This window comes from Odocoileus virginianus, chromosome 24 (genome assembly GCF_023699985.2).
Source record: "Odocoileus virginianus isolate 20LAN1187 ecotype Illinois chromosome 24, Ovbor_1.2, whole genome shotgun sequence".
Classification (NCBI taxonomy): Eukaryota; Metazoa; Chordata; class Mammalia; order Artiodactyla; family Cervidae; genus Odocoileus; species Odocoileus virginianus.
This window is the reverse complement of record NC_069697.1, coordinates 39,540,858-39,557,377: the sequence shown is the minus strand read 5'-3', so window position 1 is coordinate 39,557,377 and position 16,520 is coordinate 39,540,858. Positions and strand designations below refer to the sequence as shown.

General features: G+C 40.2%; 1 protein-coding gene and 1 long non-coding RNA gene across 4 annotated transcripts in view; one reads left to right on the top strand and one right to left on the bottom strand.

Annotated features, from left to right (window-relative positions):
* Positions 1-5,847: 5,847 nt before the first annotated feature.
* On the top strand, positions 5,848-13,570 carry LOC139030853 (uncharacterized). The gene is made up of 2 exons (XR_011483288.1): positions 5,848-7,150; positions 11,426-13,570. It is a non-coding gene; the product is annotated as an uncharacterized lncRNA (long non-coding RNA).
* PTPRB (protein tyrosine phosphatase receptor type B) overlaps positions 11,724-16,520 on the bottom strand; it is a 119,019-nt gene continuing 114,222 nt past the window's right edge. For all 3 annotated transcript variants that reach the window (XM_020893842.2, XM_070454595.1, XM_020893839.2), the window contains 2 exons: positions 15,804-15,924; positions 11,724-13,638 (listed from right to left, as the gene is read on the bottom strand). In XM_020893842.2, coding sequence (XP_020749501.2) covers positions 13,616-13,638; positions 15,804-15,924 — 144 coding nt within the window. In that variant the 3' untranslated portion in view covers positions 11,724-13,615. The remainder of the gene's footprint in view (positions 13,639-15,803; positions 15,925-16,520) is intronic.

Sequence of the window (16,520 nt, the reverse complement as noted above, 5' to 3'; positions counted from 1 at the left end):
ATTATCATAGTAGTAGAAATAGGGGCTCTGAATATAGAGGCTTGAGTTTCGGGTTTAGTTTCATTATTTACTGGTTGTATGACCTGGGACAAATTTTATAAACTCTCTGAATCTCAGATCCATTATCTGTAAAATAGAGTACGTTAGTTTCCCATCACTCTTGTAACAAGTTTTCATGAATTCAGTGGCTCTGTTGCTCTTGTTCATTCGCTCAGGCAGGTCCAACTCTTTGCAACCCTGTGGACGGCAGCATGCCAGGCTTCCCTGTCCTTCACTCTCTCCCAGAGTTTGCTCAAACTCATGCCCATTGAGCTGGTGATGCCAACCAACCATTTCACCCTCTGTTGCTCCATTCTCCTCCTGCTCTCAATTTTTCCCAGCGTTGGGGTCTTTTCCAATGAGTTGGCTCTTTGCATCAGGTGGCCAAAGTACTGGAGTTTCAAATTCAACATCAATGCTTCCAATGAATATCTAGGGTTGATTTCCTTTAGGATTGACTGGTTTGGTCTCCTTGCAGTCCAAGGAAATCTCAAGTCTCCTCCAACACCACAGTTCAAAAACATCAATTCTTTGGCACTCAGCCTTCATGGTCTATCTCTCACATTCATACATGACTACTGGAAAACTGGCTTAAAAACAACCTAAATTTATTATCTTACAGTTCTTGAGGTCAGATTTCACAGAACGAGCTTCATTGTGCTAAAATCAAAATGTCAGCATGGCTGCATTCCTTCTGGAAGCTCTAGGAAAGAATCCATTTCTTTTTTCAGCTTCTGGAGCTCACCTGCGTTCCTTGGCTCATGGCCTTTTTCTTTCATCTTCAAAATCAGAAATATTAGGCCAGCTTCTCACACTGCTGTCTCTGGTTCTCTTTCTCTTGCCTCCATCTTCAATTTATAAGAACTCTTGTAGTTGGGCCCACCCAAAGAATCCAAGGCAGTCTCTCTATCTCAGGGTTAGCTAATTAGAAGCTTAATTCCATTGGCAACTTTGATCCCCCTTTGCCATGAAAATTAAATTGAAATAATGTGCTCAGTCACATCTGACTCTTTGCAGCCTCAAGGATGGTGGCCCACCAGGCTCCTCTGTCCATGGAATTTTCCAGGCAAGAATACTGGAATGCATTGCCATTTCTTCCTCCCTGGATCTTCCAGACCCAGGGATTGAACTCCCATCTCTTGCATCTCCTGCACTGGCAGGCGGGTTCTTTACCACTAGTGCCACCTGGGAAGCCCTGCCTTTGCCATGTAAGCTAACATACTCATATTCACAGGTTTCAGGGATTAGAAAGTGGATATTTCAGTATCCATTATTCTTTCTACTAAATGAGGATAAAAATATCATGAATGTGGATCTAAGATTGCGTGCAGGTGAGAAATCATACACATTTTGAAGCAAACCCAGACTGGTATCAAGTTCAAAAGAAGTCCAGACTTAGGTAAGGAGACACTCTATTTGAGAAAAAAAAATATTGCCAGTGGTGAGTGGGGTGGGGGAGAGATGGTTATAATGGGAGAAGAGGAGTTCCACCCATCAGATTTGCAAGCATCACAAATGCCAGGCAGCAGAGGACTTTTCTTTTTACAGAGGAATAAACCAGGCTAGAAAGAACTGGGTGTGGGGAAGTGGGCTGAGCTGGTGACGGTGTGACTAGACGGTTGATCGGAGAATGTTCTGCCCTGAGCTCAGCCTGTTCTCAGGGCAGCCGCTCTGGAGGGGTTGTTTGTTGGCTCAGCAACTTGAGTCTAAAACTTCTCTAAACTCATTTTCTCATTGTGAAGTTGTGCAAATGCAGAGCTTGTCAGCAGGCGTTACTTGAACCCAGTTGGTCTCAAAATTCTCTGCTCTTCCAGAGAAAAGACCAATAACTGCAAATGAACACTCAATCTTCACAAAGTCCTCTTTAAAGTTGAATTCTGTTAAAGAGCTACAAACTTATTTTCTGAAATATCATTATCTACTTAATGAGATGAAACCATCCTCAGAGAATTATATGAAATAGCTTTCAAATTTTTACTTCACTATTTTTCATAACACCAGAGCATAATATGAACGCTTTGATTTAGAAGCTCTATTAATGGGGCCCACTTAAATTGTGCTTTATTAATATTTCTCCAGGTGATTCTGGTGGTGGTTTAGTTGCTAAGTCATTTCCGATTCTTTTGCGACACCATGGACTGTATCTCGTCAGGTTCCAGGGTCCATGGGATTTCCCAGCCAAGAAGACTGGAGTGGGTTGCCATTTCCTTCTCCAGGGGATCTTCCTGACCCAGGGATCGAACCCATGTCTCTTGCTTGACAGGTGGATTCTTTACCACTGAGCCAGCACGCCAAAGTTTGAGAACTGCTGGTAGAGTGGTAGCCACTAGCTTTGAAGCCGGATTGTCAGGGCCTGAAGCCTGGTTGTGCTGCTAATTGGCTGTGTTATTAAGGCTCGATTTCTCATCTCACAGGGTTTTTGGGGAAGACTGACTCAGTGAAAATGTGTGAGGAAGCAATAACTGATGCCCAGCACTTAGTTGAAATGCATCTCTTTCTATCATGTAATTATTCTATGCTCATGCTTAGTCATCTTCAACTATTTGCGACACCATGGGTTGTAGCCCACCAGACTCTTCTGTCCATGGGATTTTCCAGGCAAGAATACTGGAGTGGGTTGCCATTTCCTCTTCAAGGCACCTTCCCGACCCAGGGAATGAACTTGCATCTCCTGCATTGTAGGTAGATTCTTTACTTGTTGAGCCATATTGCATTATTATTATTACCATTAGAATAATATCTGAAGTCAATCTCATATTCATTTATTTGGTGCCTTGGAGAACCTGTTCTGGAAACTATGAAGTCTCAGGGGGAAGACAGAACAAATTATTTCAGCATAATATGCCACTGTGCATGAAAAATGGAAAATGTTTCTGTGGGTACAGAAGTAACCCTGAGTTGGAGCTGAGTCTCAGGAGACAAGTTTGGGAACTGGTCAACGGTCATCTTGGGGTCAAGAGAAGGTCACTGCCAGTTTTTGAGACTTCTGGTATAGTAAAAAAAAAAAATTTAAGTTTTAAAAAATGTCTAAAGAGGGTTATAGAAATTGCTTAAATCACAAAATAATGAAAGGACTTCTTTAAAAATATTTCTTTATAAAATACCCTAGGCAGATTGACCTAGTAACAGGCCTGAGTTGAAAGTTATCTGAAGCTTGTCTTCATCTCTCATTCCTGTCTGCATCTCTGTGACTACATTTAACTTTACGTGTAGATAAGTCAGACTTCCCCAGTGGCCCAGAGGTAAAGAATCCGCCTGCCACGAAGGAGACATAAGAGATGCAAGCTTGATCCCTGGGTTAGGAAGATTCCCGGGAGGAGGGCATGGCAACCCACTCTAGTATTCCTGCCTGGAGAATCCCATGGACAGAGGAGCTTGGTGAGCTACAGTCCATAGGGTAGCAAAAAGTCAGATATGACTGAAGCAACTTATACACACACGTACACACACACACAGGCACATAGATAAATCAAAGGGCTATGTTTGCTACCCTTTGTGAGGGTGAGGCCTGAGCTAATGACCTTCCTGCCCACTATGCTGGGTCCTGGGTTTCAGAGAAGAGGTAAGAACTATTTCAGGGAGGATAAAAAGGAATGTATCAGAGCAAAAATGTGTAGAACAGCAGCATGCACCCTAGAAACCACAAGGATTTGAATGATGACATGTAAATTGCAGGGAGAAGAGGGACTACAGCTGCAGCTGGGGAAGAAGCCAGGGGCAAGTCATCAAAGACTTTCTATGGCCCCCAAGAAGCCTGGACTGCATCTTGTGGATAATTGGGAGTCACTGGTCAATTTCAGGAGGACCATGGTCAGTTTCAGGCTTCCCCAATGGCTCAACTGATAAAGAATCTGCCTGCAATACGGGATACCTGAGTTTGATCCCTGGGTTGGGAAGATCCCCTGGAGAAGGGAACGACTACCCACTCCAGTATTGTGGCCTGGAGAATTCCATGGACTAGACCATGGGGTCACAAAGAGTCGGACATGACTATACGACTTTCATATCACATCACATGGTCAGTTTCATATTTTAGATCAGTCACTCAGATGGCAGTGTAGAAGGGGGATTGGAGTGTCAGATGGAGGCATAGGGACAACACAGAGAACTCCAGCATTTGCTGGGGTGATGAGATATGAAGCCAGTCGTGTTCGACTCTTTGCAACCCTGTCCATCACCAACTCCCAGAGTTTACTCAAACTCATGTCCATCAAGTCGGTGATGCCATCCAGCCGTCTCATCTTCTGTCACCCCTTCTCCTCCTGCCCCCAATCCCTCCCAGCATCTGGGTCTTTCCCAGTGAGTCAACTCTTCACCTGAGGTGGCCAAAGTATTGGAGTTTCAGCTTCAGCATCAGTCCTTCCAATGAACACCCAGGACTGATCTCCTTTAGGATGGACTGGTTGGATCTCCTTGCAGCCCAAGGGACTCTCAAGAGTCTTCTCCAACACCACCGTTCAAAAGCATCGATTCTTCTGTGCTCAGCTTTCTTCACAGTCCAACTCTTACATCCATACATGACCACTGGAAAAACCATAGCCTTGACTAGACAGACCTTTGTTAGCAAAGTAATGTCTCTGCTTTTTAATAATTGTAGTCCCTGCCTTATTTAGTTTTTCAAGAATTAAATGAGATAACACAGGTAAGGCTGTAGAGTGTGCTACCTGGGACACAATAGTAATAGTTGCTAACATTTATTAAGAACTTTTTATGTGCTAGGGGTCAAAAACATTACACATTATTATTCTTCTTTGTCATATAGGGTTTGACAAAATGTTGCCTCAAAGAATTAGATTTGATTAACAAGAAGCTGCAAAGCAAAGAGGCTCCACACAGAACAGCACGTGTCCAATCACCTGGGGGGCTTGTTATACACACATTGCTGGGCTTCACTCCCAGAGTTTCAAATTCAGTAGGATTACCGGGTGTGAGTCTGAGCATTTGCATTTGTAGCCAGCTGATATCAGTGCTGCTGGTCTGGGAACCAAACTTTGGAATACTCTGGCAGAGAGGTTTGTTGTTTAGTCACCAAGTCATGTCTTACTCTTTTTGACCCCATGGACTGTAGCCACCAGTCTCCCCTGTCCATGGAATTTCCCAGGCAAGAATATTGCAGTGGGCTGCTGTTTCCTTCTTCAGGGGGAACTCCTGACCCAGGTATGGAACCCCAGTCTCCTGCTTGGCAGATGAATTTTTTACCACTGACCCATCAGGGCACAGAGGTTAAGTGGCCACATTTTGAAGTCAGGAAGATTCAGATTGGAAACTAAGTAGCTGGTAGTGTGTGGCCTTGGGCAAATTACTCTCTCTTTAAATTTCAGTTTCCTTACCTCCAATGTTAGTGTGAGAACTAGACTGTGTGAAGAGTTAAATTAGATGACACTATAATTAGGGCATCATATGCATTAGTTATTGTTCCTATTTTGCTAAATTTCGGGCAGTATCTTGGTCTTCTCTGTGTCTCTGCTTTCTAATCTACAAAGTGGAAACAATCATTGATTGATAGTATACCATGGGCGAGGCACTCACTAAGATAATAGCCTGGAGTCAAACTTTTAAGTGACATCCTAAAGATTAAACATGCAGCCCTGGGACTTCCCTGATGGTCCAGTGACTAAAAATTCACCTTCTAACTCAGGGAATGTGGGTTCCATCCCTGGTCCGACTCATTGGAAAAGACTCTGATGCTGGAAAAGACTGAAGGCAGGAGGAGAAGGGGACGACAGAGGATGAGATGGTTGGATGGCATCACCGACTCAATGGACATGAGTTTGAGCAAACTCTGGGAGGTGGTGAAGGGTAGGGAAACCTGGGGTGCTGCAGTCAATGGGACCACAAAGAATTGGACGCAACTGAGCCACTGAACAACAGGGAACTAAGATCCCCCATGCCCTGGAGCAACTAAGCCGAGCACACCACAACCAAGACCCAGCACAGCAGAAAAACACAAAAAAGTGAAAAAAATGAAGGCCCCATCTGTAGCACTTTAAACAGAACTTAGAATGTCTTCCTCTTAAATGAGAAAATCCTATTACTGCAAGGGGTCTAAGACTCCCAATGGCACCTTCATAGCTCTCATCTTTCACTTTACTTTTGCCTTCTTCCTCCCAGTTTTCCACCAGCGTAGGATCATTCATGTCACTTCTCTTCTCTCCTGGTTCATCTTTGTTTACTGCTGATGTGGTGTTCTTTGCAGGTAGACGGTTGTTGACCCCTTGCTCCCGCCCCCGCGTCCTGCCCTGTCATCTGTCATGAATGGAGGAGTACCTACTTGGGTGAAGACTGGATCAGGGGTCATTGGAAAGTTCTTTAGGAATGAAATCTGGCTTGAATCTTTAATTTATGACTCTTACAAATGGTATTTTCTGATGGAGGTTAGATTTAGGAATGTTCCCAAGCTTCTGAACTTTTCCTCTTTTAACGGCTTTGTTTCTATAGTTGTCTTGTCAGCTTTTTGTTTTATTTTGTTGTTTTTTTTATTTACCTTAGCTCCTCGGCAAATCCTAAGACACAGAAACTTCTTGGCCACCAACAAGCTTGCAGCAGGGTCACAGAGACAGGAAACATATTTCATTGTTAGTTCTTTCTTAAAGACTGAAATAGATGCCAAGTTTCTTCCTGGGGTCAAGAGCTCCAAGAGCAAAGTAATTTAATATTAAGCTACTCTACACAAAGGTTCTTGTATCATTACTATAAACCCCAGGATAAAAAGGGCAAGCCTTATTTAGATCAACAGTTCTCTAAAATAATGGTACAATATTCTTCGGGAGATGTTGGGTTGGGGAGATATTTTAGTTAAGACTGGACTTTGGCAAGTGTTAACTCCTACACAGAACCATCCCTGCATGGTTTTCTCTATTACTCAAGCTTGAATTTTACCAGTTAATTTTTATCCTTGTATTATGAATGCTCCTTTTACTGGCAACATCAAAAGCTTTTCCAATTCTTTCCAAATCTAGTGGTAGAAATTTTTTGGATTTTACGTGGTTTGATTTAATCAGTTTTAATAAAAAATGTTTTATAATAGTATTATGTTTTTTAAAATAATCATGTTTTCTCCTTTTCTGTTCTATAGTACTTCAGCTCTAAGATGGTGGTGAATTTTGCTAAGGTATGACTCTAAAATATAGTCTGAGATTTGTTTGGCAAATGACTGTCTCCAAACATACAAAATTAAAGGAATAATCACATAAAATGTTGAAAGTTCCACTCAGGGTTCTTTCTGTCTCTGTGTGCAAGATGGCAATTACATGCCCCAGATCTGAGAATCATTCTTCTTCATTTCTTCTATATTTATATGTAGGCAGGTCCACCCCCACAAGTGATAGGAAGATAGGGTTTGGTTCTAGCATTGTCCTATTTTGCTCTATCATCTTAATCTTGGTCTTGGTTTCCATCATTGTCCATCCTAAAGTGGCCCTTTCAGTTCTAACACTTCATGATTGTGGAGGATACTCCAGTAGAATCACTAAGTGGTTATTTCATATTGTCATATTCCCTTTTCCTTTAGGAGTAAATTCCATCAGACAAACAGCTACTTTGGGCAAAACAAGGTCAAGCTTCAGAAGTCAAATTATTTTGCTAACTCAATTTGAATCCAGAAATTGTTTCAAAACAAAGGATGGCTTTGATTTAATGGTTTTACATGTAAATCTGTTATGGTACTTTTTTTTTTAAAAAAATGAAGATTTCTGTAAGTAAGTTGTAGAAAAATGAAACACTGGAGTTGTGAAGGACAGTGAGTTTTTTCAACTGAAATGAAAAAGAAAAGGCAAAATAATGATTCTGGAAATAGACACAGCAGCTCTTAACCAAATGTCACACCACCCGCTTATGTGTGAAGTGCCTCTGAAGGGCTCAGGGATCCAGCTGGGGCAGTGCCTCTGAGAATACACAGACACTGTTGGTGATAGATGACATTTTGGCTACCAACGAATTAGAGAACTGAAACCAAGAATTTAGCTGGAGACAGTCAACCAGAGAGTCTATTATATGTTCGTGATACCCTAGGTGACCAACTAGGCATTCACAGGAGCAAAGGTTAAAACAACCAAGTGCTTCATGATAATGGTTTGCAAGATTTTTCTCATTTAGAAGCAGTCACTTCTAACCTTTCTCCCGAGCAGTCAGATGACAGAAATTGATAAATGAGATACAGGCAAATAGAAGACAGAACACTTTGCTTCAACAAATAGCTGTTTTATTCACTAGTGAGAAGGTGTGTATGACACTATATAGATTGTTTTTGACCACAGTTACAGTATGAAAAAACATTAAGCAAATACATAAATTAAATACAAAGACTATGGACGTGCTTTCTTTAAATAGAGTTGGTTAGAAAATACAAATGTGTGGAGAGGTACTATCATAAGAAAAAAACAGAACCATCGACTGCCATTTTAAATGACCAGATTTGCAGAGAAAGAATACATAATATAAAAAACATAAAAAGAGCTCTATTAAAGAACATAACACATTCAGTTGCTAGATGTATTTGCCTTATTTATTTAAGCGTCACACAAATCAAGGGACAGCCAGATGAGCCTCCATGAACACATGGAGCATATCTAGCATTATTAGATACTGATTACCTAATACCCAAAGTATTGGGCCAGGAGCACTTTCCACTCAAAAGGTATATGTTGAATGTCTATGAGTTGTGTACTAATTTCTACTGGTGGGAGTATAAAAGAGATCAAAGACTTGGTTCTTATCCTTGCAGAATTTATAAGCCTGATGGGTCCTACCTAGGAAACTAGAGATTAAGGACTCTTCAGGTAAGAACTTTGGTGCACCTAGTTGTTAGCGTGGTCGAAATTAGGAGATTTCATGAAGGCCACTGTATACTCTCACTTCAGCTTGCAGGGGAAAGCCACCCAAACTATGACACACTCCGAAAGCCACAACTGCATATGCTCCTTTCTGTGGGGAGGCTTACTTGCTCACTCACAAGATGTTATCAAAACACAACATCTCCAACATAACAGAAAGCTTACTCTTAGGATGAAGATAGCTTTTCTTAAAAGAAATTACTTACTGCAGAAAACAGCCATAACTAACCTTTCTTGTGAATCTTCTAGAAGAAACATACTACTTTTGTCGGACGTTGTTCACCATTTTCAACAGCTTATTTTGATATCTTACATAAGATCATGTACATTGGCATATAGGTTACAAAAATCATTTTTGGTAGGTCTGTTAATAGAGCTTTTTATTTCCATTACATAAGCCTTTATTTTAGGAGCATTCACCAACCATTTTCTTATGTCATGAATGCATCTATATAGACAATCTTTAAAAAAATTAAAATGCCTTATTTTTGTGGCATATATTTATTCCTAGGGAGCCTCCCTACAAGTCAAGAGTAGTCTTTTAGTCAAAAATATTTCCATTGCTAGAAACATTTTTAGAACAGAACAGATTTTTGCTATTATCATGGCTGCATTAAATGTTACCCTGCATTTTAACTAAAATGGCCAAACATTTTCAAAGGCACCATCCACTAAAAGAATCTAAGGTAGTGTGTTCAGAATTCTAAACTCAGTTTCGTCAAACACCTGGTCAATTCACAAAACTAAATGAATCAATTCAATTGCTTAGTCAGCTACATCATCTGGCCAACATAGTCAAAGTGAACCATTCAAAGGATAATGTGTCTTAACAGAAACATATGACACCCCCAAGAAACAGTCTGGACACAGAAGGAATGCTGTTTCTTCTTTCTGATGATGTCTGCTTAGATCCCCTCTTTTCAAATATTTTTCCTTTTTTGTATTATTTCACTCATTTTCTGCAGTCATGGTTTATAGATTTTCCCTTGAGTGAAACAAGCTTTGAATACTTGATATGATTTGAAATCTCAGGTTAAAAATACTCTGAACCTTAACAGAACATTTGGGCTGATAACAGCCTTTTCCACTCTGTCTCTTCTGGAATGAGGTACCACTGAAGCCTTGCTCACAGCCACTTCCAGGAGGATCAGCCATTCCTTTTTGCCACTCTGTTGTGAGTCATCAATTACTTCCATCTCCTCAATGAAATGGAACGTGGAAAGTCCTTGAGCTGCTACATCAAACAAGCAGCTTATTACCTTTTTTTTTTTTTCCCCCAATCAGGTCAGATTTGGTCTGCCTCATGTGTGTGAACTAAAACTCTAGAGTACCCCAGAGTTGGTGCTTAGATTCTGCTACTTGCTGTTACTCAGATCTGGCAGGTGTATGACTTTAGGATTCCAACCATAGAGACCCAGAAGCCTAAGTGAATGAGAATTTAGTGCATAGTCAACAATTTTCTTTCAAGAGGTAAGGTGAGTGTTTAAATACAAGAACCTGGATCCTGAGACATTAGAAGAATCAGAGTGTGAACTCTAAGATGTGAAGTCTATTTTTGTATTGCTGGACATCTGCTTAGTGCTTTCATATTATTTTCAAATATCATTTTGGGCTTTCTTCCGAGAGATAATAAAATTAATTAAAGACTCTACCAAATAAAACTGTCCCGAGTATATTGTGTGCTGTGGCCATTTTAGTGTTCAAAAATGAATCATTATCATCTCTTCTAAAATGTGGAGCCAGAAAAGACTATGACATACCAATGGGTATGAGGAGATATGAAGAGATAAGATGAACAGAAAATAAAATCACCTTCTACTGGGAAAGCAAACATATTCAAAAAGGAGAAGGGGAAGTGTAGTGAAAAAGAGGGGCTCGGAAGCATTAAGTGCTGCTGAATTTCTTAGGACAAGTGCAGACCCAGACAGGGAGAGGAGCCTTAGAAAAATCTGACTCAAGAGCTGAAAAATTGGCTGCTATCCAGAGAAGACAGAATAGTATGAAATTGATTTAATGAGTAGAGATTAAAGGAGTTAATTATAAAAGACTTGGATAAATAATTATTAAGATGCAAGACAGGAACCTTCCAAGATTTGATAGCTCAAAAGCACTTTGAAGGCTTGATGATTAAAGTGTACTGCACAGGTGCGCAGCCAGGATGCCCAGTGCGACAGGAAGTGGAGTGTTTACCAAGACATAACACATGATGGGATTAAATTAATTGAGCTGAATGTCAAGGAAACCTGTTTTTCCTCCTCTTAAATTTAATAAATAGATCAACTAGATTATGTATTTAGTCTTTGATGGTGGTGGGAGGGAAGACAGTGAAATATTTGTTGCTAAGGAGATTTAAAATTAGACAGGTGGAGGGTAGAAATAAATTTGTCCTGCATTAGACTAAAAGAACATACAGTTTTCCCTTGTCATGTCCATTTCCATAACTCTGATTCCACCCCAGATATGCCAGGGTATGTACTGTGACAGCCGTGTAGGTTTGTTATGGTTTTAATTCTTGATTTGTGCAATTAATTGCTTTCTTTCTCTTTTTCATTCAGAGATTTGCTAGAGAAGCAGCATCAGCCAATTTGTGGCCCAAGGAAGGCTGCCACTGTGACGCTGCTGGGTGATGTTGCTGCCTTGCTGAGGCCCTCTTTCAGGTTTAATTGAAAATAGTAACAACAATCCCACCATTATCACTGTGATGTATTCTCTTTATTGAATAGAAATGTGTGGTTTCTAGGACAGTGCCTAGCAAGTTGCAGGCACTTAAACTTTTCTAAATGAATGAGAAGCTGAAAATGAATTTCTTTCCATGTATGAATGTGCTTCATACCCAGTGACGTCGGCTTAAAATTCTGGTTTTTTAAAATTTATTGCTTTTTCTTATTGATACAGGGAAAGTTGTTCCTAATAGACATATCATCTCATACATCTCTGATCTTTATTTTCTCCCCAGTGGTACCTCTGCCACACTTACATGTATATTGTTCCTTTTCATTTCAAGAAGAGCCATCTGGTTTCCTGAAACAGGATCAGACCCTAACACTGTCATTTCACAAGGCATTGAGCGTGATAACACTGTGAAGATTTGGAATCCTCTTCCCATTCATTCTTATAAAGGTTTTTCCTGTTCCCACAAACTTCAAGAAGCCCTGGAAAACTTTCCAGTTTGGGTGTAGCCTTAATTTACTACAACTATATTAGGTATATTTAATGATTTTTCCACTTACTATGGCAATTACACCCATTATAGTACTTATGGGGTTCTACAGTTTGTAGCAAAAAGTATACATTTTGAAAAGAAATGTACTCTTTCTGCAAATGAAGCTATGAGACCAACAACCTGGCTCTCTAAATCTTAAATTTATTACAGAGGAATCTGTAGTGAGAGAAAGGCAAACATTCCCGACTCATCTCTCAGGAGTCCATGATGATACCATACAGGTGTGTTTCAAATTTTCTCTAGGAAGACCCTTGGAACTGGACCTTGGAGAGGGCAGTGCTCACTTTTTGACTCACTGAAATTTGTGATAGTCAAAATCGGTCAACTTGGCAGATATGAGTGCCTTTCATATTAAATGCAACTGAAAGTGACTATTTGATATTTTGACCTCAATGATTTACTAAAAAAAGCTGTCTGGAAAATTTTATACTAGGCACCACTGAACTTTTGTTTCAGTATTTTTTAAATTAGTGATATGTGATGTTTGTGGATATTTCTCTAGAGGTATTAATATTAGGCCCTTTGATCAGTAGCATAATATGTCACCACAATCTTCTTTTAGTGGGAAATCCAAGTATGACCAGTGCGATTTTGACTTTTCCAGGAGTGCAGCCTCCTAGCAATGAGACAAAGATGAGTGTGTGTCCACTGGCCAAAACACACATCCCAGTGCGGGACGCATGCTCACACACGGCACACGGTGGATGCAGTGGAACAGTCTCCCGCGGCTGCGGTGGCGCTTAGCATGTTGACTGTTTCCAGTCAGGGGAGCAGGTGGCACGCTTCTGGATAAGAGGAATTCATCACTTCTGTTTTGGTCATTCCCTCTCAGAACCCTCAGCCCGGCAGCCTGGACTTGCCTTGCAGGTTACGTGGCCCCTGAGCTGACCACGCTGGCTTGGAGCTATGGCCGGACAAAGGGGAGACACTAACCACGGGATGCACAAACACCTACTTCAGCTTTGGTGCTTAATCTCATCTCTTCAATCCTTTCTTTTGATTGTTATATTATTACGTTGTTACATACATGAATTGCTTTTGGATCATCTTTGGGTCCCAGCAATGCCCTCAAAGCCAGTTGTGCTCTCTGCTGTCTCCAGCCCTGCCCTGTATTCTGCCCAGTGGGTGTCAAAACTGGTAAAAACCCTGGCCTAGGGGATCACCCCTGCAACCACCTCCATGCACTTCTTACCACTTGTCCTGTTATACAGGTTGAATTAGTTTAGGTAGAACAAGCCATGAACACTTTGGTGTGGAAAAATAGTATTATATAAAGCTTAATATTAAACATTATGAAAAATACATATTTACAGAAGAAACTACAAATTACAACTATGTACAATAATATCTGTTACCTTTAAATTACATAAAATCTTTAAAATTCTCCAGATTAATAAATTATACATAATATCAACAGAAATAGCTGGCACCTCTGTAAGGCATGAAGCAAGTTTTTTTTTTTTTTTTTTAAATAAAATCACACAGTGAATAGTTCTGATCCAGGAGATCTTCGGGTACATTCTCAATGCCTTGAATAGCCCGAATCTGAAAGGAAAGACACTGGAATTAGAGGCTGTAGCGGGGTGTGTCATAGTTGTTTGTTCTATTTATGAAAATGACGAATGCAAAGACCAGCAGAAATGATGGAAACTCAATATGGTTTAGGGCGAGACCATCCCTGTGGGGACCAGGTCACTGCATTCAGGATTGTAGATTACTAGAACTGGAAAAGACTAGTGATTCCAGTCTAACCCTCTGGTTTTCCAGATGAGCCCACAGGCCCAGAGTGGTACAGAAATTCCCTCAGGGTTATACGGCCTGTGAATGCTAGCTAGATCCAGAGCTAGGACCTGAATCCTAACTTTCAGATGCCTGAAGCTAACCATACCATAATCAGCTTCTTTTAAGCACACCCAAGATCACACTAAAAAAAGACCTTTAAACAAGCCAAAACAAGACAAGGAAACTCCAAGATCCTCCAGAGCTTCCTCCATCTTGGGCCTCTTAAAGAATCTCACATGCAAAACCTATTAATTTACTCTCCTGATAAATTAGGGGGTAATTATTTATAAAACAAAAGGATTATCTGATTTACAAAGAACTCCTTTAAATAGCAGCCCTCTCATGTATGTGTGCTTTAGAGATTACTAACTATTTAATATACTGGCTAGGTGGGTGGCTACAAGAGGGTGCAGAGAACTAAATAAAACTGAAGAGCATTTTGAAATGGAGATAAAAGAGCTCTGAGATAATGTTTGTCCAAGAGAAAAAAAAACATCTATGGGTGGACATGTGGCAAGAAGCTGAAACTTACGCTAACAACCACGTGAATGAACAGTCTTGAAGTGAACACTCCAGCCCCAGTCAAGCCTTCAGATGACTGTAGTCCTGGCCAGTATCTTGACTTACGAGAGATCCAGGACCAGACCACTCAGCTAAGCCCCTTCCAAATTCCTGATCTACAGAAACTATGACATACTAAATGTAGAGGTCAGCTGATAAGTGTTGAGGTAATTTGTTAGCTGGAAATAAACTACAATGTAACTTCAAATTTGCAATTAGCCAGTGTGATAAAATAGATTTTAATGATGGTCCTGAGTAGGAAAAAGCAGACCCTTCACATGTCAATTAATTATTGTCTGATCAAAGCAGTGCCTTACAAAGTTTATACATTTTCTTCTGCTGAATTTTTCATTTAAAAATTACATGTTACATGCTTGTTCTATAAAATTTATAAAAAACATAAAATGGAAGAAAAATGATACGTTATTTTACTGCTCAGAGAAATCTGATTTATTACTGTGATATATTTCTTTATTTCTCTCTGGCTTCCTGGGTGGCTCAGTGGTAAACAATCTGCCTACCAATGCAGGAGACACAGGAGACACCAGTTTGATCCCTGCATCAGGAAATCTCCTTGAGGAGAAAATGGCAACCCACTCCAGTATTCCTGCCTGAAAAATCCCATGGACAGAGGAGCCTGGTGGGCTGCAGTCCACAAGGTCACAAAGAGTCGGACACAACTGAGTGACTGAGCATGCAAATTTCTCTCCAGTCTTTTTTTTTTTTTTTTTTTTGCCGTTATGTGCTGTTTTTGTTTGTTTAACATTCTGCTTTTCTTACTTATTTATGAGAAAATCTATATTATTATAATATCCTTAAAAATATCATTCTTAATGACTGCATTCGGTTCTACTCAGTGAATGCACCATGGTATGCTTAGCCCTCCACTGTTGAACATTTATGTTTTTTCACTCAGACCTTTAACTATGAAAAGCTTCACACATAAAGCTTTTTCAGTTCTTAGGGTGGTAGTAGAAATACTAGGTGGCAAGAACATATTAAGGACCTTCATACATATGGCCAAGTTCTTCTCCAATGGGATTTTACACTTTGAATTCCCAGTTGCTATTTCAAAGCATCCTCTTTAGTAGTAAGCCTTATTCCTTAGAAATATTAAGCCAAGTCCTGAACAGAGGGCACCCCAAGCCTAGGAGGAGATATCACATGAAACCTGTGCTCCACTATGGGGGTTCCCTCCCCACTCAGCCTCTCCTCCTTGTTGCCACTTTTTGAGGGCCTTTCCTTCAAACCTTTGGGGAGAAGAAGAGATGATCAATGCGTGTTGGGAAAGCTTGAGGTTTTTAATGGCTTCCAGATAGACTGTATTTTGCTAAATAAACTTATAAAGAAGTGCAGTAAGCTCCTACCTCTGTGATACTCTGGATTCACATTCTCGTAGATTGGAAACAAAGGGTTTTCTTGTTCACTCCGTAGCTTCCTTGCTCTGAGAACATCTCTTACACACTGATGTAGGTACACATATTGACACTATGAAAAAGCAGAAGACATGTCAGAGGAAGGCACATTCTCAGAGGAAAGCATAAGAAAGTTGAGGGACACGATTATATATAAAGTAGATAACTGACAAGGACCTACTGTATTAAGCACAGGGAACTCTTCCCAATACTCTGTAGTGGCCTATATGAGAAGGAATCTAAGAAAGAGTGGATACGTGTGTACATATAACTGATTTGCTTATTGTACACCTGAAATTAATACAACAGTTGTAAATCAACTGTACTCCAATAAAATTGTTTTTAAAAAAAATTTTTAAAAGACAAGATACTTATAAAAAAGAAAGACAAGGGACTCTCACCAAACCTCAGTAATGGGATTCTATAATGGTTAGCAAATTTCATGATAACACTTCACTAGTGGCTTTTAGTATGTAGAAAGGTGACTACTTTCTATTACCACAGAGAAGAGAATGATGAAAAAGGGCAGAAAGGCAGTGCTTTTTCATCTTTTTTAGGTACATGCATATTTAGAATATGTTCTATGAGGGCCAACAACTATGTCTGACAATAGTAGGTCCTCCACAGATAGTTATTATTTATACAAAATGAATGCCAAACACTGTGCTA